The sequence below is a fragment of the Nilaparvata lugens genome, chromosome 3 (genome assembly GCF_014356525.2).
Source record: "Nilaparvata lugens isolate BPH chromosome 3, ASM1435652v1, whole genome shotgun sequence".
NCBI lineage: Eukaryota > Metazoa > Arthropoda > Insecta > Hemiptera > Delphacidae > Nilaparvata > Nilaparvata lugens.
In genome coordinates this window covers 64,179,263-64,205,182 of record NC_052506.1, presented here as the reverse complement: position 1 = coordinate 64,205,182, position 25,920 = coordinate 64,179,263, and the positions used below count along the sequence as shown (strand labels likewise).

The 25,920-nt window shown below is 34.7% G+C and overlaps 1 protein-coding gene across 2 annotated transcripts in view; it reads left to right on the top strand.

The window, feature by feature from the left end:
• LOC111052206 (limbic system-associated membrane protein) overlaps window positions 1-25,920 on the top strand; it is a 353,095-nt gene that overhangs the window by 190,901 nt on the left and 136,274 nt on the right. For both annotated transcript variants that reach the window (XM_039424316.1, XM_039424318.1), the window contains exons 3-4: window positions 14,495-14,617; window positions 18,334-18,534. In XM_039424316.1, the coding sequence (XP_039280250.1) occupies window positions 14,495-14,617; window positions 18,334-18,534 (324 nt within the window). The remainder of the gene's footprint in view (window positions 1-14,494; window positions 14,618-18,333; window positions 18,535-25,920) is intronic.

Here is a 25,920-nt window from a genome sequence, read left to right as displayed (position 1 = left end):
AATCTTGTAATGGTTAAAGAGTTCATATATACAACTAAGGAATAACAAGACCACAATCATACCATTTGTTTGCCTAAGAATGTGACTGATCAGATGATTATGTTGAAAAGAATTGGAGATCTATCAATATTGATTTTGAGTTGATTAGCACGAATAACTTCCTCAATTGGAAAATTGATTGAGTACTGAGTAGCTTTCAACAACTTGTTGAAGCTGGAGATGATAAACCTCGAAATAAAATGGTCGGTATGACATCTACCAGAGGGATCGAGTTCTAATGGAAGCGTGTACGTTTCTCAATGATTGACATCAAGTATCTGTCATTGACGCAGGTGGAGAATGTTTTTTCCTAGGGAGGAAATGAAATGAGATTGGGGTGAAGGAATTCGATTGGACACGATTTCTCCGCTTCAGGCACCAGTGGGGAATTTAAATAATAAGTTTCGAGGATGACAGCGAAAAGGATCCCCGATAATTTTCCGACCGGAGAATCAAGAAATTTAATGAGCACGACCCTTTTTTCTTGAGAGGATGCAGACAGGATCTCGGGGAAGACTAGAGGGAGACGAAGGACCCTTCAAGCGCCCCAAGGAGTATTTTCTGTTGTGGACGAAAACGGACGTGTGTCCGAACCATTTTGGACTATCCTACTTCTCTGTGCATCCCGTTCTCGGCTTCACAGTTTTTTTTGTGAGGATTTTTACGAATCCATTCTCTCCATTTTCTTCAAAATTCATCTGATGAATGATTGTAAAAAAAAATTCATTACATCTACTCAACTGTTGTAAAAACTGTCTGTTATAAAATTCATAATATTGAATAACAGTCATTGGAGACCTGTCATGAACTCATGGACATGCAGGCAACCAAGAATAACATATGTTATACGTCTTATGTCTGTAAGAAAGTCCTGTTGATGAGGGAAAATGAATATATATTCTACAAATACTACTACAAATTCTACAATACATACTCTACAAAGAAATATAACAATAGGCCTATAGCAATATCACCTATTCTAAGATATATAAGACCTATTCAAAAAGAAGTTTACAGAAGACTAGTAACTTAAAAATACATTCTCAGGTTCCCTGTTTTTACATTAGAAGATGTAGTTGAAATATAACTTATAAGTAAGTAGTGTTCACTGATGAGCAATCTCCAATAAAATTTATTTATAATGTTAATTGTATCAGAGACATATGAAACACTCAAATCCACGCACATGAAGCCTGCAGTGAAGCTCGCTTTGATTGTTGTATTCAACCTCAGTTCAATATTGTTGTCAGTAGGTATTGTTGGAGACAAGTCGCTTGAACAACACAACTCGCATAATGGATGTTAGACAAGTTCTAGAGATTGAATAGATTGCCTGCACTGTGGAGGACAGCTACCCTCTGGGCTTATCTGGTTGACTGTCACAACGGAAATGCTATTGAGCTATCAACTTATGAAACAATCGATTGAGCCCACGTCATTACCTTGTCTGCTATTCAATTATCCAGACCCACTTTGATTTTGTTTGTTGATAAGTTGCTACGTAATTGCTTCTGAACCTCAGATGCTTGATGAAAACTTGGTTTCAGGGTTTACAGTTCTCTCAAGATTGATAGATCTTGCTTAACATTCAATCTTCATCACTATCATCATTGACAAAAGCTCTCTTTCAGTTCACACGATGTGTCAATCTGAATGGTACAATGCAGAGGCTCTGTCATATATCAAATGAAATGCCATTTAGCACAGAATCAATCATCATTGAGCTATCAAGTTTCCTAATCTATATCATTATCTGTTCCAAAGAATATCGTTATTGAAAGTTATCTCACGTCAAAATATCTCATAACAGTTATGTAAATATTTGAACCATACAATATCCTCTTTCATTATTGCCATTGTTCTCAGTTATCGTTTTAAGTGGACAATCCATTCCTATTTCTGTTCTTCCCAATTATTGAGGGGGCTAGAATTTCAAATCATACAGAATGTGTTCTATTGTTATCGTTTATCCTGGCACAAACGGCACTACAGTACTTTTATGGACGGGTGTGTTTGGAAATAACGAGGCAGTAGGCTCTTTTACCATTCTGTTTGAGAAGGAAACAAAACCCAACAGCTCGAGTATCCAGCATGGATATTTCACGTCTCGTTAAAAGCGAGCAATGATCCATTGAAGGGTAGCGTCGGTACGATTGCTGTTTGTTACTGGATGTGAACAAACTGCTCGTTTAAAACGAGTCTGAAGTCCTAATCATCGTCAGTTTTGTCGACTTTCTTGTTTACCGGTTACATTCTTTGACAATGCTTCAATCTACAAATCAGCACCCACATGAAAAGATTTGTCGCCTTGCTGAAGGAGGTTTCATCTCCGCAACACCTTCCAAATCCATTTATCCAGGATAATATTTCATCCAGGATTTCGTGTTTGGAATGTCATTCGTGTGGTAATAACTATTCTAGTCAGGTTCCGAGAAAAGGAATTTTCATCCTATGCTGAACCTTGAAGAAATATGATGAGTAATAAGGGTTGTAATGAAACAATTCGTTCAATAGATATACAACAAATCTTATACTCGTATATAGATTTATCTCATTGAGTGGAGAAAATGTACTTTTAAAACTTTATCAACTCATGTTTACTTCGAATTTTTAATGAAATCATCAGGTCTCTAATTATATCACTTGATATTAAATATTCACTATGTAACACAAGGTACCTGGAATACATGACGTATTCTAGGTACATTGATGTTACATAATACAGAAGAGCATGACAGTCCTTGGTTTATGACGGAAAGATTTCAATAGTAATGTGTTATGCTTAGGTAGAACATTGAATCTGATCCAGTTGATTTGTATTCTAGAAATTCAAGCATATTCTCATTTATGATGATAAGACCATGTTTCGAGTTTGTATTCATCATCTCTTTGTATCCATCATTACATTCTTGTTTTTTTCTCATTCGCCCTGTAAATCCTAAAGATGTTAAATCAATCATAAGTGACATGGGCCTCATAGTGTTTCAGTTCAAAACAAATCTTTCTACTACGAGATTATTCTATATAAATGCATAAGTGAAAAAAACTTCGATCATGATGAAAGAGTCATAATCACTTCGCCTTTTGATTATGTGTAGATGGGATGAATTCCTTGGTTTCTGAATTTGAAAGCTTTAAACAAAACCCAGCTTTCTATTGCAACCAGACATTCTCTCGCGATGACGATCGTTGAAGAAAACGAGCTGCAGAAAAAATGGGATAGAGTAAACGAGAAGGCGGACATGGGCTATCAGAAGCGGAGATCGTTCGACTGACGTTATCACAGGAAAGGAAATGACGTTAAACGAGGAAGAAAATGAGAAAGGGAAAGAAACGCCAAGATAGCCTTCGACAAATCTTTGTGGTGCTATGGTGGCGGGTGGGGGATGATGAGATAAAATTTTATTGCGAAAGGGGATGAATTACAACGTGGCCCCTGTTTTCATCCCCCGTGGAACCTCTCCATCTCAAACTCAGACCACTGTCACTCACCCGTTCTCTTTTATGGTGAGGTAGATGAGGTATTCTCTTACTGCTTTTTGTTTGAAAAGACTTGTTCGTGCTCTTCCACTTGGCAAGTTCCGGATTTTTTCAGTTGCTGGAAGCGGGACTCACATCTGTGTGCAACGACAAACAAGATCGAGACTTTCCGATAAACGAGCGAATGTCTACAGTGTGAAACCGTTTAGCGGCCGTCGATTGATTTCGGAAAAGCAGCTAGATGTGACGTCATTTGGGTAACGAGTTTGTAAGCGTCACGTGACGACGGTGGCGGGTCTACTGTGTTTTTTCGTGCAACAAAAATGATCCCATCCCCCAACCGTAATCTGCTTATTGCACTGTATACTGAGAATAGAGGACAAAGAAAACACATAGCTGACACCTTTTTCCCCTCTCTTCGCGCGACCAAAACACGTTCACAAAGGACTTTCCTCATTATAAGTCACCACCCAACCGATATTCGACAAAGTACTGCTTGTTTTTCTTCCACGCTCGCAGCACTTTTCGAAATTTAATTAACAAAATCTTGAGGAGAAAATAACGCACGGTTCACTTGTTTCCCAGGGTAGGTTTTTACCTCGATATACTCAACATGGCTGAACCCCACTGGGATGATTTTTTTCTGATTTCAACAAAGTGTAAATGTTTACCCATCTAGCCACAAGCTTCAATTTCTCGTACATTCTCCATCCCTTAATCATTATTTTTCAATGCTCCCTTGTTTTAGAAAAATCAGGAATCATGAAATATCTTTTATAACTCACATTCAATATTGAAATGAGTATGGTTTCAATTTTTCCTTCTCGAGCAACGTTACTTCTCAAACAAACCACTATGAAGTAATAGGGAGTAACCATAATGGTGAAAGAGTAGTTATTACTAGTTATTACTAGTCTTTCTACTAGCACAAGTCTTTCTTTTTATATAAGAATAGTAAATAAGATAGTCGATCTCTTTTTTTTCATTCTCAAACAAGATAATTGCATTATGATATTCATATTATCCATGGATTTATGTTGACTTTTCGGTATTTTCTATGATATTTTGATTATTTGTAGCGAATTAGAGAATTTATTATGAGATTCTTTTTATATAAGAGTCGTAAATTAAAGAGTCATTCTCTATTTTTCGATTTTGCAAAAAAGATTTGATTTTGTTTTTTTCTATGGTATCTGAATTATTTGTAGCCAATAAGAAAATTGTGAGATTCAAATATATAATGTCGATCAATCCATGATAATAAAGATGATTGATTATCCGGAATAATATCAATTCCATTACATTCATTTCATAGACATTATTGACAACAGTTTTTTATTCTCAAAAGTTTCCAATCCTAATCCATCGTTCAAGTCATCGATGATGGGTAAATAATCATATTAACAAAAAGTCTACCCATGGTCGATTGTTCATTCTTCCCATACATAACAGATTTAACATTTTTTTCCAGCCAGACAGTATTATTGATTAGTTCAATCGATTCAATCGTCAAATAGATCACGGAATAATATCAACACACGTTGCTTCGATAGAGACAGAAAAATTGTTACCATCCAATTAGCGTATTCTCAATTTTTACGATTTCACAAGGTTTTTCTAATTAGATTGACAAAGTAATCTCTTTGAAAATATAGAATCCAATTAAATGGTATTAGAGGGAATTACGAATTCCATTGATGGTCTTCACTGGTCATAATTGTTTCCTGATTTTTGTGACCAGAAATTAAAATTGGTAGCAAAAACCCCTAATTAGGTCAAACAGTTGAAACTGATCAATGCAGAGTAGTTCGAATGCATCTGGAAGGGATTTCAACTATTGCCTTTCCAGTTTGGAATAATGGGCAAAACTCCCATTCTTAGAAGTTATGAAAGACTATTTACTTAGAAAAATATTCAATTCCCAGTTCAAATATGGTTCTTGAGTGGATAACATAATAATCAAGATGCAGACTCCAACATACATCTCAATGAGAGTGTGTGAAAAGTCCGAGAACGGCTTTATATCTCATACACAATAGTATATTTCGCACCTAGGGTCGAAAATGTACGTTTTCCGGCTCGAGATCGCGGTTTTCAAGTTCGAGACGAAGTCGAGAACTTGAAGCGTTCGAGAGCCGGAAAAACATTTTTGCCCGTGTTGCGAACGCTATTTTTCGCCACACCAAAAAAAAAAACTTCCCAATATTTATAAGAAATTGAAAAATTAATAAAATTCAAACAGCCTATTTTGATAGTTTGAATCTTGGTTATGACAACTTTTACTGTCAATTAATTTCAATATTACTAATTAATAATTTACAATAGTGACCATATTTTTATACTACTAATATTTCGAATAATTGTTTGAATTTTTATAGCTCGCGCTTTGCGCCCGGTGCAATATCTCATGGATAGATGGATGAATAGAATTTTCATTACTATTTTGAAATAATGTGATGAAAATTAATATAATTGCATATTTCACAGTTTTGTCTCAAAATATATCTAAAAAGTTGATTGAAATTTAAATTATGGTAACTAATATAAAAAATAGCTAATAAAAGTCGAAATTCATCGACAAAAAAAATGTCATTGACCGAGATTCGAACCTAGATCGTGTTTGTTATTCACTGAGCTTTGAGAGTTCTTTTGTATTGCGCCTTTATGCTCTCGGCTAATGCGTATTGTTGAACGAAAAGGCCTGACTGATAACTCTTAGCATACACGTAATACTGTAAACTAGACTTCTAAAAAAGTTTACTTCACTCCTAAAAAGCGTACAACCAAAGAAGGTTGTTCTTTCTATAGAAGAAGGTTCTTTCTATAGTCAAAGGTACAACAGACTTTGGCTCATGACTTATATTATTAAAATTAATATTATTATCTGTTTCACAATAAAATTTTCACTCTGAATTAAGTCAGGTAACGTATGTAGGCTACTATAATATCGTGTATAGCAGCATATTAATTTGAAGCCGGTTTGCCGGCATTTTCACAACAAAATATTGCTCTGAAATCATAGAGAAAACATTCGAAGATTCATTCTTGAGTGGGCCTAATGTTTTCTCTATATGGTTCAATATTAAAGAAAAATTATCTAAAAGTTTTAATAATGAATTACGGAAAAATTACTTGGAATTTTTTAGTCAAGGCTGAGTTTCACCAATAGGCTTACCTTAAACTTCAGATCTCTGCTGTATTTTGTTGTTATTATAGTTGATTGTATTGCATTAAGAAGTGGAATTCGATAATAAAAAAGAAACAATTATTACTCTACCTCACTTTTAAATATTGATACAATTATTGTACTTTGATTTCAAATTCGATTCTTCACTTTTAAATACTTGAGATACGTACCTTTCTGACAATGGACAATGCAGCCATTGTATTCATTGTTTGATATCAAAAACAAAATAATAAATATTAAATTATTAAACAGTAATTTATAAAATATATTATAGACATAATACCGCGATTCACGATACATAATTATATAGATTATTACAGTCGTTATGAGATTATCTCTCTATGATTTTTGTGAAATCGGACACGATCAGCTGTTATTCAAGGTCATTTTACAGCCCTAGGGCCGTAAAGTTTTACCGGCCTGGTCGGAAAACAATCACTTTCGGCCTCCATATGACGCACGTAAACCAGCTCATTACATCCAAGTGTGGCGAAATAGTATATTTCGCACCTAGGGCCGAAAATGGGACTTTTCTGGCTCGAAATCGGTTTTCAAGTCCGAGGCCGTAGGCCGAGGACTAGAAAAGATTGAGAGCCGGAAAAAACATTTTTGCCCATGGTGAGAACGTTATTTTTCGCCACACAGGAAAATAAACAATATATATATGAGAATAATTGTCTATTTTAAGCACTTCCGAAAGCAAAAGTGGAAGGTCATAGCTCTAGCAAATCTGAGGTAATCTGAATATCAGGAAATTGTCCAAGTATTTTTATTTTTTATTCTGATTTGTCTAAATAACCTAAAAGATTATGTTCAATTATGTAAGAGGTTGAGTTTTCATACTTTTTATTCTTCCATATGACAATAAGATGATATTATTATAAATGTTTTGATTATTGAATGATAAACACAAAGAATGGAAAGTTTTTGATCAGCTGTTTTAGCACACTTGAAATTTGGCCAATCTGAATGTCAACGGAAGTTTAGGTTAGAAGTTCTATCCTACTCTGAAAATAGAATTATTTGAATAGTTTATAATATATATCTTATCTGTATTTTATTCATCCAAATAAAATGATAGTATATTATTACAGAATACTTTATTGAATTCTAAAAGCATAAAATGATTCCGTTTATCCACCATGTTCCATGATAAACGCTGTACTAGGAGGTTTGAGGTTAGATTCTATTATACTCTGAAAATTGAATTTGAATAGTTTATAATATCTCATTATTTGTATTTCATTCATCCAAATAAAATGATAGTATCTTATTGCAAAAACTTTATTCAATTCTAGAAGCATAAACTGATTCCGTTTCATAAACTATTTTGTAAACACGTTCACATCAAATCAGAATCAGCTGACTTCAAGGTTATTTTACAGCCCTAGGGCCGTAAAAATTTTACCGGCCTGGTCAGAAAACAATCACTTTCGGCCTCCATATGACGCACGTAAACCAGCTCATTACATCCAAGTGGGGCGAAAAGGTAATTTCATGGTGTTTGATATTAGATCCCACAAAAATTGAGAATACTACTCTACTATGACTTCAAAAATCTGGTCCGCCATCTTGGATCCACCATATTAGATGCAACTTTGTTTTTACTTTCCTTGCCCTATTACCATAGGTAAGGAAAGTATTGCTTACCGAAAAAAATTAAGGTACCCCAATTTCTGAATTTCTATACGTATACGTGTGTGTGTGTGTGGGTGTGTGTGTGTGTGTGTGTGTGTGTGTGTGTGTGTGTGTTTGTGTGTGTATGTGTGTGTGTATGTATGTCTGTGAACACGATAACTCCATTCCTGATTACCCGATTGACTTGAAATTTTAAACTTAAGGTCCTTATAACCATGAGGATCCGACAACAAGAAATTTAATAAAATTAAATTCAATATGGCGGACAAAATGGCGAATAATGACTAAAAAGCCACGTTTTTCACGGTTTTCTAGAACGGCTCTAACGATTTTCTAGAACGGCTCTAACGATTTTCTTCAAATTTATACCATAGATAGCTATTTATAAGCACTATCAACTGACATGAGTCTCATTTCTAGGAAAATTGCAGGAGCTCCGTAATATTCTTGAGAAAAATGGCGGATAATTACTAAAAAAACATGTTTTTCACGATTTTCTCAAAAATTACGACCGATTTTTTTCAATTTCATACCCTGTATAGTTATTCATCAGCTCTTTCAACTGGCATGAGTATACTTCCTGGGAAACTAATAGGGAGTCCACCCCATCCTTAAGAAATGGACTTTGTAACCTCCTTCTCGTGCATGAGGTAGGTAGGTAGAGCAGTTTATAAAAAGAACACAAGAATAGTCGAGATAATTCATCTGTTGAACAGCTGTTTTGACGACTTTAAAAAAAAATCATCGAATTTCACAATTTACACGAAGGAAAAAGTACTCTGAAAACAATTATATAATATACACATATACAGAAGTCTGATCGTAGTTTCAAATATGTCACCGCCAATCGTGATTATGTTCATCCCCCTAAATTATTCTCTTTAGAATGAGGCTTTCAGTTCAATGAGCAAAGGAAAGTTGTGTGAGAGTACCAAACTAGATTTTTTTAAATAGGAAGGTGGTCATGCGATACATGATTTCTATACGGAATTTCAAGAAAAAATGAATCGCGTAAACCGCATATCGATTTCTCAAACCGTTTCGAAGATATTCACATTATCAATCAATACCACTTATCTATTTCATTTCTGATTTAATTGTATTGATTTATAATGTGAATATCTTTCAAACGGTTCGGGATAAGGATGTGCGGTTTGCGTCATTTGTTTTGCATTGAAATTCCGTATTGAAATCATGTATCGCATAACCACCTTCCTATTTAAATAAATAAAGTTGCATTCAAAATGGCGGATCCAATATGGCGGACCAAATTTTTGAAGTCATAGTAAAGTAGTATTTCCAATATGAGTAGGATCCCAATCACACCCACCTTGAAATCACATTTTTTATGAGATACTGAGCCGTTCTCATAATTTTTTCTTACCTTCCTGCTTTGAATAGTATTTATTAATAAGTGTGATATCTTTGAAACGGTTTGATATGCGGTTTCCACCATTCATTTTTTCTTGAAATTCCGTATCGAAATCATGTATCGCATGACCATCTTCCTATTAAAAAAAAGAAAGTTGCATTCAATATTGCGGACCAGCTTTTTGAAGTCATAGTTAAGTAGTATTTTCAATTTTAGTAGGATCCCCAATATCATCCACCATGAAATTACCTTTGTGTATGAGATATTAAGCCGTTCTTGGACTTTTCACCCACTCTGTATACATTTATATGCATTGCTCAATCATGCCGGTAGTGCTCCTTGTGAACTCAATTGAATTTCTACATGGTGAGTTATAACATAATACGTCAATAATATGTGATAATAATTATACTCTTGGTGGTTCAAGAGATCAATAAAGAAGTGATTTCATTAGTGAATAATGTATGTCCAGAGTCCTCAAGAATGGAGCAGAGAGAATTGGTAAAAATTATATAAAAAATTAAGATGGGTTCCAGAAATCTCAAAGAAGTACCTAGCTATTTGTGAATCAATCAATGAGATAAAAGGTATAACGAGTCACTGTGATAAGGCTGGAAACTTTAAAAGGCTGTGTTACGAGATTATTGATGGTCAGGGAGTCGAAAGATTAATATCAATGAGAAGAAAGTGACTGTGTAATTCTCAGACGTTGCAGCAACCGAAATACTTACTGGTAGGAGACTATTGTCTTTATCCAATTTATCTTCTTAGCGCTTAGATAAATGAAACTGAATCATTTTGTTGAGCTCTTCTTTAGAATGACATCTTCATTTTCTTGACGTGGCGAAGTTTGGACAGTAATGTCCACTCTACCACTTAACCATGAAGCTATGTGAGTGCAAAGCTGTTTTCACGAACTTGGAGAATTCCTACATGCATCACTCCCTATTAGTATATATTCTAAATTAATCAATCATCTATTCATCATTCCAATGATTTAAAATAATGGATATCAAGATCTCAAAGAGGAAACTCGAGCTTAGCTTGTATTTAGCTTTCGAATTTTATAATGTCACGTTATTTCTTTCAATAACGGGTTGCCCTGATTGGCTGCAGTCGATAGAGCATGAGTAATAAATTATATAACCCTTGTTGTGGTTCTTAGAATATAAATTATACCAAATTCTTACTGGCTCGCCCGGGAGCTCCCGCAATTCTCTGCTCTTGCCGGTTACTGACGTCGGCTGCTCCAACAGTTCACAATTTCTGTGACTGGTTTGTCGAAATCCGCAAGTATAGATGCGAGAACTTGCACTGCTACAACTTAATACTATAAATTTGAGACTCTTCTGCTCGAATTTAATGATATTGGATAATTTATATAAACCTCTGGAACGTATTATTTCCAAAGATTTGACTATCAAGGCTGTATATCGCCGTCTTAACCAACTTATTCGGTGAAGAATAAAGTCGGATGGTAATCTTATTAATATTTCAATACTGGCAACTAGATAAATAAAAATGAGATTGGTCATGCATGGAAGTAGGGAAACAAATAAAGGATACACCATAAAAATTCATACAAGTATATTACACAAAAATCAACGAATAAATAAATATAGATATGCATAGAGCAACAAGCAAAAACAATAAAAATAAGAACAAATTATATATCAAAAAGAAAGTACCACATATTAGCTCACTAATTTTTTAGCACGAAACGTTACCATGTGCTTTTAGAATCATTAATCATAATGCATTTATTTTATGCAGCTCAGATATCGACTTTCTGCTGCTTGTCGACTAAAATCTCAAATATATATGCTTTCCAAATTAATAAAGAATAATCAATTGATAAATCACAAATCTCAAATATTGATATATATATATATATATATATATATATATATTATATATATATATATAATATATATATATATATATATATATATATATAAAATTAATAATTGAGTGAGCATCTATATAATAAGAGAGAGTAGGGTTGTGTTTGTTCGTGTGTTCTCATCAAAACATGTCAACTTGTGGATTGCATACCGGAAAAACGGGAATGATTAAAGATCTCCAAATTTTGAACATAGATTCTAAAAATATCAATCTCGTGCACCTGGAAGCCCAAATTTCAATTTTCCTTCTAGATTTTTCAGAATTAATGTTCAAACTTCATTAATAGTACATACAATTTCATTAAAAAATCACCAAATCATATGATCGGAATTAAAAAATATTATTATATTAAAGAACTGGATTATTCATGTATACAGGTGTAGTACGGTAGAGGAAAATTATGTTTGACGCATCATCACGTCTGAACTACTGGACTGATTAACTTGAAATTTCGCATATAGATTCTTGCTTAACCGAGTATGGTTATAAACCTATTTTAAATTCTTCAATATTTCATTACATCAAGTTTTCAGTTTGTCAAGTTTTCAATTATTTGTCATGCTTTCAGTTGTTGTAAGGAAGCAGCAGAACATTTCTCTCAAAAGGGAAATTAGAAGATAGGTATGATTGGGGATCCTTTTCGAATGATAAAAACAGGTTTTCCGTCGCACCCAAATTTTTTCCGCCATTTTGGAACCACCATTCTGAATCCAACTTCTTTTTTTAATTGAAAGGTGGTCGTATGATACAAACATTATTCCGATACAGGTTTTCCAGAGAAAAGGTATGGTGAAAACCGCACATCGATATCTCAAACCTTTCAAAATTTATTCTCATTCATTTCCTTTATTATAGTATAGAAGATGATAGATAAATGGATGATATATTCATCTATCTATCATCTTCTATACTATAATAGAGGAAAGAACTGGCTTAAAGACGTATACACGTGTAGAGGATAGGAAAATTATGTTTGACGCATCATCACGTCTGAACTACTGAACTGATACTTGAAATGCTGCTTATAAATTCTTAATCAACCGAGGATTTTATAGGTCTATTTTCAATTCTTCTGGATTTCATTACGTCAAGTTTTAAAATAGACCCTAGCGAAGCACAGGTTTCCTGCTAGTATATATATATTACAATATTGAATTTAAATGTTTCTTTCATCTGTGCATCCTTAGACATGTAAATCTGATATAGTTCTTAATTTATAGAATACGTTTTTGTACCTTTTAAGACTTGCTCAAGTTTTATAATAATCTCAATATTTATATAACCTTCCGACGAGCTAGCTTTTTAAATCTTATTCCACTCGAAGCACTGAGGGCGCCCTAGATTCATTTATTTCTCGATAATTATTACTCACGTGCTGAAATTCACAAGATGATGGTGGCGATCCGAATTTCCTGTCGTCCTGGATTTTCTGGTGGCCGAAGTCGTCTTCTCTAAGGGAATAAATAAATATCTAAATGACTTACGCTTTAATACAGCATCACTAAGTCTTATAAAAAATCAATTGATGAATTTAAACTTCAAATCCTTCAAACGTACAATTTAACAAAAGGGGACTTGTGCTCTATAAAATTTGGTGGCGTTCCATGGCGGCATCTGGCAAGAAAGTGGGCTCTGATCTACCCCTATTCTCTACGATCCTACTTCCGTCTTCCAAATTTGCATACATTTAAATATTCAACTACTACACCATTATAAAAATCAAATAGTCCGTGCCAATCTGCTAGTCTATTATCTATATCTTATATATTACATTTTATAATTACTCGGATTACATCCGATACATAAACTGAGTAGTGATAACTTATAAATTCTTATCATTTATATAAATATCTATGGTTATATTTGAATCGGCTCGTTATTGCCGCCCATCAACTACTGCAATTTGATTGGTTCATCCAAAATTCACAAATGTATCCATGCGCCTACTGAATATACATACTTCCTTAATATTTTTATGTATTTTATGTGCTTTGTATATGCTCATTACATATAATAAATTCTTATGAACTTTTTAAGTTGTTTTTCCATTTACAATAGCATGCCATGTGGTTACCAAATCCTCTAATTGAATACTATTTGTTTACAACAAAAATTTGCCAAATGTGTCTGGCTAGATTTCAAATTACACGGCTTGATCGATTATTAGGTTGCCGACCAGTAGGTATTATAGCCTAACCCCAAAATTCAAATATTTTATATAATACAATAAATAGCAAATAAAATTCTTCCCCATTTGGCTTTTCTAATTGTAGCCAGGATACCCGTTATTATGTAATCTTTCACTTGTTGCTATCGCACCCGGCGATAATAGAGCAGCTGTTGCTCGAGACCTATAAAATCTGTTCATTTAGCGATTTTGCTTGCTTATCAAATTTAATTTATTACAATAATTAATTAAGTCCAAAAGGTAATGTGTATGCCACGCACTTCTCATTTCTGGTCCATGTATACTTCTTGAGAATAATAATTATTCTCAAGAAGTATACATGGACCAGAAATATAATATATATAATAATATAATCAATCTCTATACTTATTTCCAAATTCATGCAATGGAGAATGAGACTCCCACCAAAACATTTCCTCCTCCTGATAATTGTTGTAATCATTAGATCATTCGCAATGATTCCAATGTTTCAATAGACATTATTCAATGATCTATTTTCAACGTTCTATTGTCAACTATCAACTACTATTCTTTATTCCAAATACAGTAATATGTATTATATCAATAATTATATTTATTATTTTCATTTGAACTTTATATCACTGGTGGTCTTGTGAAATTCTGCCTCTCTCGCTCGAACTCCAAATTAGTATCCCTCAATTTAAATATACGTTTTTGTTTCTAGGAGAGTCAGCTATGGACTACAATGTCGGATTGGCGGATCCTCCCACCTTCACCACGGAAGGAAAGACTCTGAAAATCATCACTGGCGATACTGTCGTGCTACCATGCGATGTTGTGAATCCAAGTAAGTTGTCCATCATATAAACTCTTAAAACAAAGATTAATTTGATTTTTCCCATAGTCTTATTTCAATTCCACCGATTAGACTTGGATGCATCTGAATATGTTTGCAATATATTATCTTTTATTATAGTGTGAGACTATTTCTCGTATTCCATCTTTAATCAATATGTACTCCGCTTCTTTATCATTCAACAAGAATACATCCTTTCCAATCTGGTACATGACTACACAAACTCCAATTCGACCAGTATCAATGAGAATGGAACAGGATCACTAAACAGAACACAAATGATTCCTATGAGAAGATCCCGGTGGATTAAAAAAACGTATCTTGTATTTTTCTGTTCTTGAAAGAGACGAAAAAAACCTTTATTTCATTGAAAATCATTCATTTCAAAGTCTCTCTCAAGTTTATTCAAAATAGATGATGATTTCATATTCTCTACAAGAATCGGGTGCAACCAGATTTCACTTCTGTTTACTCAGCTATGTAATGATAAGTTTCCCATTGATTGTAGGTAGAGATTTCCGGTTCTACTTCGTGAATCATGGATTGCCACATTCTACGTCATGAATATGGCCGTATTCGTCGAGACGTTCAAGAGAATATTCAAATTCTCTCTTTAAACCATTCAACTATTCTATTTCATTAAAGGTCATGATGAGTGATGTTGCTGGCGTGAAGAGAATTGAGTCGCAAAAGAATCGATAATCGTCTCGGTGATGATTGATGATCCGATATAATCCGGTTAATTAATTGCTTCCTGTAAGCAGACAGAAGGTAAGTTGGTGGGTGGAGAAGAACTGAAAAGGACGATCTGGCCGTGAAGGGTGCCTGACCCTCCCCTTTCAAGGAACGAGAGTCACTCAGATCATCATCTGCTACAGGCGATGTGGGTTATTCGACCCAACCGCTTGCAACTTTTGTTGACCTTGCTTAATATAATGCAACTACTCCCAGATCCAACACATAAGAAAGTCAACACTCCGGTAGGAAATGATTTGTTCGTCTGAAGAGCTTGCTGAAGCGTTTATAAGACAGAAAACTTCAGAATACGTCATGGTAACCAATAATTGATGACAGAGTTAACACTTCAAGTACTCTTGATCGATTCAAGTCAGCTTGGAATTGTTTACTGAGGGATGAACGATTCACTGGTTTCTATAAATTTTCAACTCTGTGGTCACAGCTACACTCAAAGCTTCCACTTTCATGTTCTCGATTTCTAGCAAAACAAACAACTCTTGACTGACAATAATTTAATGTGATTGGATGAGTAATGATTAATCGTTATATTCGATTCATGAGGTGTCCTAGTGTTACTTGATGACAATTCAAGGGTATTTTCTGGATTTATATGAATAATAGATTTAGTTGTTGTGATACTATAAAATCACATCTATGAATACATAGTTTACTGATAATTATCATTGAATCATTACGTTATACAGAGAAAGTTTATGTGAGAATCAAGCTGGGACACACTTGTCATGCAGTTGTCTGATCCGACTCATGTCCCACAATCGGACATGTATTTGTGGGCTGTTGTCGACAATCGTGAGGGTTGTTTCAACTGCCATATTGAGGAATCAGAGGCGCGAAAACTGATCATTAGAATTATTCTAAACATGCCTAGATTGAACCCTACCGAGATGGGTTTTAGTGACTTCAAGGTAATGACAATACGACAAATATAAAAAGCGTATTTGAATACATGATAAAATATAAATCCCATTTTCCCCGCACTCTGAATTTCATTGTCAATAATAATTATCATTTAAGGCCCACCGCGAATAGATATGTCACATATCACACCAATATTGAATTTTTAAGGGAGGTTGATCTATAATATAAGCACTAAAATAATAAACCTTATCCCAGAACATTCCCTCATACACTCTAAGATTAGTAGAAGAACCAAATTGGGAATAAAAACCTGGACCTACAGTAAATTTTTCTTCCATATCGACGTATGAGTCTCGAGATTTCTGCTCAACTATTGTTTGCAAGGCCATTTCTCTTGTTGTAAGTGGACTCGCTTGCAATTTTTGCTCATATTTTTTCTCTCTTTTTTCCTACCTTCTTCTCCAATTCTTCCCTTTTCCCCTCCTCTTTACCCTTCATCCCTTTGTTTTTATACCCTCTACCTGCCTATTACATGGGAAACCATAGTTGGCTAGATATATACCTTCCTTTTTTCCTTCCCAGCACACCCCACCATGGAGCCTGCTTTTGTATTTTATTACACATTTATTTTTGATTGTGATTTTTTGTATTTTGATTTCTTTTATATATGTTGTGTTGAATTGAACAGATTTATTGATTGATTGATTAAATGATCCCTCAATGGGAATAAGTCCCATTGATCATCTTGATAAATTATAATATATAATTTATCATCTTTCTTATTAGATTTCCAGGAAATGTCTCACGATAGTCCATTTGTCGATATATTCGAAAATAGTCCTATTTTTGAGAATTGAGATGGAACGTCAGAGTAACATTATCAGAAAATTGGTTCCAAAGCTCCAAGCTCAATTCTGATAGATGTGTCATTCTATCTCCACCTACACGACGTATTTTCTGTATTCAAGCTCTGATATCATGTGGGAGAAAATATTCGAATGCACCATCGGCGAGGCTTGAAATAATCGTGCAAAGAATGCAATCCTTTGGAGTGCAATACGTGTCTTCATATTCTCTCCAAGCTAAATCGAATCATGTTACAAGTTGTAAATTACTTGGGATTAACATACTGTGTGGAAATTAATCAGAATAGATCGAGATCAATATGGAGAACCGCTGTTTTATAGGTTATATGTTCCATATCAACGTGGACTCATTCAATGATCTCTTGACAGTAAAAAGTTGATTGAAATCTACTCCAATTCTTTCATCATCCTACAAGACTCAAACCCAAATATTCTTATTTCACTGGTTACTCCGCGAATGATATCTGCAGTGAAAATCATATCAAGCCATGGTTCTTGAATAGTTCAACAGAGACAATGATGGCAAAACAAAGAGGGGAAATTTAAGCCTTCAATTACAAGATGTTCTGTCACTAACTTGTCTATTCTGGAAAAGGAAATCCCGCTCCTTTAACATCTTCTACAGGTCTCCAGGACTGTCACTGTTACTGTAACTGTCAATAATTATCCCAATTACGCTTCACCAACAATATGAAAATTCAAGGTTGCATTACAAAAGTGATATGAAGTTATAATGCATTGAGGAAGAGCTTTTATTCGCCCTTCCTCAATCTGGTATTTGCGTGCGTGTGGAAAATCCGCTCTGAGTATCATTCAAATAGTTAACATAGTAATACACCCATTAATTCTTTCCTTTAATTCTTTAATTTGACTCTTCGGTTATAGACTACCAGGATAAATATTTCAATAGCTATCATGTGTGAGTTTTATTGTGAATCATTCAATACCGATACCAAGAAAATTTGATAACGGCTAGAGTGTGGTTCGAACACGTATTATTTTCGTGTTCAGATAACAATGTAGTTTAATAGGGGAATCGTTACCCTAGACATATTTACATGAACTTGGAATTGAGAGCTAACAACGATGTTTTGTGGAACCATCCAGAAAAATAGTACTGGTTCAAAATGTAACTTCAGATCATTATTGATCATAGCCTGCAACCTATTTTTGATAATGTGATTAAAAAAGTTATGATAAATTTTCAACTTGTGTTTTTCATAGGTGGCTATCTACTAGCATGGAAGCGCGGTATTGCTATTCTCAGCGCGGGAAACGTGAAAGTGACGCCTGATGAGAGATTTCGACTGGTCGATGGCTACAACCTCGAGATAAGAGACGTGCAGACTCAGGATGCTGGCGACTATGTTTGTCAGATAGCCACGCTCAATCCTCTCGAGATCACGCATACGCTTGAAATACTAGGTGAGTTTGTTTCACACAACTCTTGACTACAACATCTTCTACTATCCTTTATGATCTTCAGAATGCTTCTGTGAAGTTTGATGAAACCTGTGACTCTTGATACCTTATGATAGTTCTTCCGTTGTGAAGATGTCTCGGAAGATGCCAAACGTCATTTTCGCTAGATTACTGAAATCTGAGCTTCAGAATCACAGCGTGTTGGAACAGAACTCAATAGAGACGGTTCATTTCCTATGACCATTTTGACGAGATATCATTCAATTGATTCTACTTATGTAAGCAAAATTCTCAGAATAGATTCATGCTCAGCATCGGAGTAGCTTGATGAAATCATGTTCCTTTGATACTACAATTCTCTCGTTCATAATATTTTACAAATAGGGTTTTATCGTTCTTGATAACAAATATTCATTTGCACCCTGTTAAATCATGTCATGTGCTCAGTTGATTTGAGTTTGTGCTTTTATGGATGAATATGTAGCTCATGATTATATTGAATATGTTGGTAACTCCTATTTGATACAAGTCGAACAAGGATCGAACTAAATTTAGTTTGGATGAATTGATAGTATGAATCTCGTTATATAAACTATGTTGATAATTATGATTGTGATGGTTATAGGCAATGGTCTCGAAACAGTAATATTAATCGTCTTGAAAAAAATAAGTACAGTTCAATTATTGCCTCCAACTCCCAACTTAAACAAGGAATTAGGTTTGCTACTATGTTCTCACCATTTATCGTCTAGCACAACAGAAAAAGATAATGGAGTAGAGGGCACAAAATGATTACAACGATCTTAACAGCTTGCTTGCTTGCTCTTCCTAGTTATAGCTAGTTACAGTGAAAGCGTTATACGGCAAGTTAAGTTTTGAAACGTTGTGACCCAATTTCCTGCACAATTGGTTAACGCAGTGCTCATTGCCGTTGAAACTAACTAGAGGAAACTCTATGGCGGCGTCAGTAGCGTTGATGGCGGAGGCAAAAAGTTTCGAAATCGGTTTAAATCTTGAGCACAATTAACCGACGAGAAACAACCTTCGCTACGAACTTAGAGTTGATTGTTATCCCCAGAGCTTCTGGAATTGAAATACTTGCGATTTTCCGTCTCTCTTGTAGACGAGCAGTTTAGACTTGTTCTTTGATGAGTTGAACTGAATTCGGCTTTGCCAACTATTTTAATAAACTGTGAACTTGAGGATGGGGTCGTCGTTCAAGAGTAACAGCTTACAAAACCATATCAACGCAGGTATAGAACGATCTTTGTATCCACGCGTACATTCAGCCTATTACTGTTGATATCTCAGTTTTACTGGATATCTATGAGCTGGAATATTTGTGTCTCGAGCTATCCACTCCATGGCCAACTTGACCGTATGTGAATGGACAAAATCATTGAATCTTAATATTGGTTCCTTCAGATTATTCATGCGATCTCTGGTTTATCTCTTAAAAATAAGTCCCCAATTTGTACAAAAACTCTAATCTTTTAGCTGTTCAATAATAATTTTCGAGAAGTTACAGTTTTGTGCATGATTGATGAGAAGGATGATTCAGACTGGTGATGAGAAGAATCACAATTTTTTTTGTCAAGCACCAATCATGAAGCGATAGTCGATCTTGGAATGGCCTGTTGTTGGAACTTGCCTTGACCAGTTACCCTCCAGGAATGCTGCATCAATGATGTCTCGAGGCAATCTGCTGTAAAATCTGCCCTGCAAAAACAGTAAAGATTTTGGAAAACCCACTTCAACAAAATGCATAAATAGTAAATATAATAATTTTTCCTAACACAATCTATTTTCAATTATGATTCTGAAAGTGAAAAGTTCAAAAGACAACAAAGTTCGATAAACATTGTTCTCCTTCCATTACTTTTATCTCTTTTCGGAAAAAACGATTCCTATTGAAATTGTTGCTTACACATCACCTATTACCATTTATTATGATTCGTTAACAATAAAACCAGAACTATTTCTTTTCATAAATTATGTATATCAATAATTATTCTTGAACTAGGGGGCGTTGAGAGTATTCAATTAAGATATGTCATGATCAATGATGGATCAACTCAATCCACTTGAATGGCTCAATCACTTATTGAAGTTCAATAAACTGGTGGGAATTTTCCGCACAAGTGTCATTCAACTGCAAGATAGTAACTCAGAAAATCATTTGCGAGGTACAGTTTATTATCGAGACATTATTGCGACGAAGAATTACTGCGACCAGTTCAAGCGAGAGACCGTATCATATTCAAGTTGTCCATGGTCGAGCCCGAGCTTAGACATTGAGTCCTTTACAAAGTTTGCCAAACTTCAGTTTGAGGAAACTTTGCGGAGAGTGATGCTTGGGAACATTTCACTTCCAGAGAAACAAAACTTTTCAGCTCTCGCGGTGACACTCTCCATGATAGTTTGAACGTTATCTGAGTATAAGCGACTTCCTTTAAACAGGAAACGATTAATTGTAAACCAAGTTGATAATCAAAAACTATTCCTCATCTATGTTAATGATACCTCATCCGTTTAGAGACTAGGAAGTGGTTTTCAATAATCTGATCATTCCAATTAAAGAATAGAATGATGTACTATAATTTACTATATTATTGTTTCAAGTGATAAATTAAACTGAGTGAGTTTTTTAAGCAAATCAATAATAACTGGGAATCAATGTCAAGTTCTGAAGCTCACTTTCTTCAAAAAATTTACCTTTTTCAAGAGCTAACAGTTTCTTATTAAGTTTAATTTGAAAAAGCTTTATCCTTCAAGACACCAATAATGAGTTCCAGCTACGTTTGTTGAATGTGTATTAGTTTCTTTGGTATTATAGGAATTTTTCTATAAAGAAGAGATATTGTCAAATTTCAAATTTTCTTCCATTCTTGATTTTTCTTTTTTCTGTTATCGCTCACACGAAGAAATCTGATAGGCCTACATTATACTGACCAGCATCCAAGTTTTTTCTACCATGTTTTGACATGAGGTCAAAATACTTTATGGGCCTATCCCGGCACAAAAATCCTGGCGGCATGGCTTGTGATATAATTCAAAAATATTTTCAAAAATTATTTACGATTCCAAGTATAAGCTACAATAATAAGGTAAAATGGGAGTGACTTTGAAAATACATCAAAATTATCATGTGATAACATAATACGTTGAAACGATAAAATAATGTTAAAATGTTGGAACAAAGACTCGAACTGCTACATTTTCAAATCTTATGACTGAGGAGCAGCAAATAGAACTGTTGCATGGTGTATTCAATCCGGCAACGAGTCCTTGTTCATTTCACTACCAGTAGGCCTGCTCTGTCTATGAATGCAGGAGGAAGTAGGCAACTCCACACAACAATGCTGTCCTCAATTTATCATTATTAATACTCTGCTCGAGAATGCATGCACTCCAACTCATAGACTCAAGCTTTCTAAAATTTTATCATTGACGATATCCTAAGAAATTCCTATCAATTTTTTTGAGATTTATTTATTTATTTATCACATTGTGTACAAATACTTGTGATGAGGAAAGGCACAACAGGCTCATACCCAAAACTGTCCCATTTCCAATTTATACTATAGTGTCCAAATCAAAATGTTGGTTATGTCACTTTCACTTTTCAAAATGAAATTTATGCTCTTCAATACTCAGACTTCAAAAGAGCAAATTTTGAACCAAATAGATACTATTAGAGCCTAGAATCAAAAAATCCAAAACAGTAACTTGATAATTATTCAAAAAGTCTAAATTTTGATTGAAACTAAAAATTTTCGAGCTAAAAACCTCACACTTTACAGAAAACCACTTATTGAACGGCTAGCTACACACACATCGATTTTTGTTCGTACTTATAAATTATTTTAGATTGAACAGATGATGATTGTCAAGTTCTGTTTAGTCTGCTAGAATTCATAATGATGGCAAAATATTGTATGAACAAAAATCGTTGTGTGTGTATCTGACTCAAAGCTGCGTACATACTTATAAGCTGCGCGACAAACAAGGATTCTCTAAGTTGGTACGGTGATCGAAATCAGTGTGCGAGGTTGTCATTGCTATCGGCGGAGTTTGGCCAGTTCTTTGCACGCGAACCAAAATTGGGTGACCATCTTGTGTACTTTTCGTGTTTCGCATGTGTGTCGCACAGCCCGTAAGCACAGAATAAACAATCTAACGTATTAGTATGTTTTCTTTGCCGTAAGTCTGTACGCAGCTCAAGACACTTAACTCTAAAAAATTTGATACCATCGTTAGTTCAAGTACCAAAGTCCTAGATATCTTACCTGAAAACTATATATTTATTATTATTATCATCACCCATGTTGGAAATGAACCATGTCGGAGTGCAAATGGACCAGCAATGGAGTGAGTTCAATATTTTCCCTTGATTTAAACGATGATATTTCAAAATCAATTGAAGTTGAGGCAGGAGCACAGGAATTGAATGATTAACTAAGGAGATGAGCCGGCTCGTTCAATATTATGCTTCGGAAACAACAAGAGATATACAAGATAAATCACATTGCTAAACAAGTGGAAAGCTATTTTGAGAAACTATTTGATGCAATAGGACATTCAGTTATGCTAAATGCTACTACATTCATAGTGGATGAAATCAGTCCAATTCAACAACACATCATTCGTACGATTGAATTATTTCCCTTCATTTCTCTATGAATATATGTACCGATCTCCAGTGACTATGATTTGGACAAAATTCATGAAGTGATATACATAACCAATTTTTGGGCATGTCTATCCAAATTTGGGAAAGGAACAATTTTGGACTTTAATCCTGTTGTTCGTTTCCCAATCATTCATAGTGTTGAGAATTATATTCTATCTATCAATGTATAAATAATGAATAATAATAATTTGGCTAGGCATTATGCACTACGATGACAGAGTCACAGATGACAAGCTCAACCCTTTAGAGCAGCGGTTCCCAACTGGTGGTCCGCGAACCCCTGGGGCTACGTGGGGCATGTTGTGGGGGTCCGCGACATATAAACCGAAAATTTAGGGAAAGTACGGTGAAATTCAAATTGAATAGAGACGAGGTTCGTATTTTCTCATCGATACTAAGTACGCAGATTTACTCACAGACTTTTCCTGGCTCTGCTCAGTTGCTTATCTAGCAGATGTTTCCGAACATTTCAATGGGATTAATCAAAGTTTGCAGGGGAAAAATGTTGACATTTTCAAAGTGGAAGATAAAATTAGTGCCATGGTGAAAAAGTGCCGAATGTGGGCAACGCGGGTAGAAAACAAATCATTCACGAATTTCTCTACTTTGAAGCAATTCGTGGAGGGTTCTCAGGAAAATTTACCTAAAATAGGAGAATAAAGAGTAGAATAGCAGAACATCCACAAAGCTCAGCAATCAGTCTTAGGTAATATTTTCCTGAAACTGACCCAGATGATAATTGGGTTAAAAATCCCTTCTGCTGCAAGATTTAGCGGGCTCACGAAAAACGAAGATCAACTAGTGAATTCATCCAGCTTTAGTAGAATGAAAAACCAATTTGAAAAAGTAGATGAAAACATTTCTATAACTATGCATTTAAGAAGTAGGGTGTGGTTTGCATGAATATAATAAATGGATGAGGGGGTCCGTGGGAAAATTTTGTTGGGATCCCCTGCTTCAGAGAATGAAAAATCTCATTGTTCAGTCTGTGAAGTCCATTACCAAGTACAAAGTTATTCTACGAAAGACTTGATTAATCGGTCGATGTTATCCACAAAATTGATATACAAAATTGATTGACTATTTAAAACAAGAGAATTGGCAAAATGAAACTAACTTGTATGATGAAAATTTAAATTTAGATGAAAAAATTAGTAATTTCTATGACAAATTAATATTCTACATAGAACTAACCACTGAACAGATAAAAATTAAAAATAGAAATAGACCACTAAAAAAATGGATAACTCCAGGGCTGATAAAATCAATCAGAGAACGTGACAAAATGCACAAAAAAATGAACAGTCAACCGTTTAATATGGAGCTACAAAATAGGTATAAGACTTACAGAAATATTTTGAATAAACTTATTAAAAAAACAAAATTTGATTATTACAGGACTAAAATATCAAATTACAAAGGTAATAGTAAGAAAACTTGGAACTGCATACAGGAAATTTTAGACATACAACGTACACATAAACCACCCGAAATCGACCCAGACATTATGAATAAATATTTTTCAGAAGTAGGAAGAAACCATGCAGAGAAAATCCTCAACAGGTCCACACGAAATCCAGTTAACTTACAGTATCCACCTTGTGCAGCGGCTGACACTCCAAAATCATTCTTTATGCATCCAACAAGTTATGAAGAGGTACTAATAATGATTAAAAGCTTAAAAAGTAGCTCCTCTCCGGGAGTGGATGGAGTAGGCAACATATGTTTGAAAAATATAGCAGAGATCATAGCCAAACCATTGTCAATTTTATTTAATAAATGTTTCGAGTTAGGCCATTTTCCTTCACATTTTAAAATAGCTAAAATAATTCCTCTCCATAAATCAGGTGACAAAAAAGCTCCCGAGAACTACCGTCCTATCAGCCTTATAAGCAACCTGTCTAAAATATTTGAAAAGATAATAAAAAAACGAATGGTCGAATATCTTGAAAAGTACAAATTTATTGCTGTAAATCAATTCGGGTTTCAGGAGGGTAAATCCACTGAAGATGCAATGACTGAGTTGGTTAGAATTGTAACGGAAAACTTTAAAAACAGTAGAAAAACTCTGGCTGTGTTCTTGGACCTGGCAAAGGCCTATGATACCATTCCTCATAAAGTCCTTCTACGTAAGCTAGAGAGAATAGGTATCCGGGGAACGGTGTTAAATTTATTTAAAAGTTACCTGCATGAAAGAATACAAATCCTTGACACCAGTAAACTGACATTGACCGACTACGGTCTTCCACAGGGTACAGTGCTCTCCCCGTTATTATTTTTGGTATATATCAATGATCTATTGAAAATTGACATCAATGGATGCCATTCCATCTCCTTTGCAGATGACACGGCCTTAATTTTTACTGGGTCAAATTGGGGGGAGGTTAAGTGTTTAGCCGAGGCAGGTCTGGCTAGGGTTAAATCTTGGCTGGATCACCACACGCTGACACTTAACATAAAAAAAAGTGTGTACATGCTTTTCTCTCCATCAGAAAGGTCTATCCCTACAGAGCTATTTCAAGATGGTGTAAAAACTCACTCAGACTCCTGTACATATTATAATCATTATGTAGAGTTAGAAGGGTTGCAGGAGAGGGATGAAAACTGTGTATGTCAGGCATTGATAAGAGTGAGGGAGACAAAATATCTGGGAGTCATGTTAGATTCACAACTCAAATGGAACGCTCACATTGATA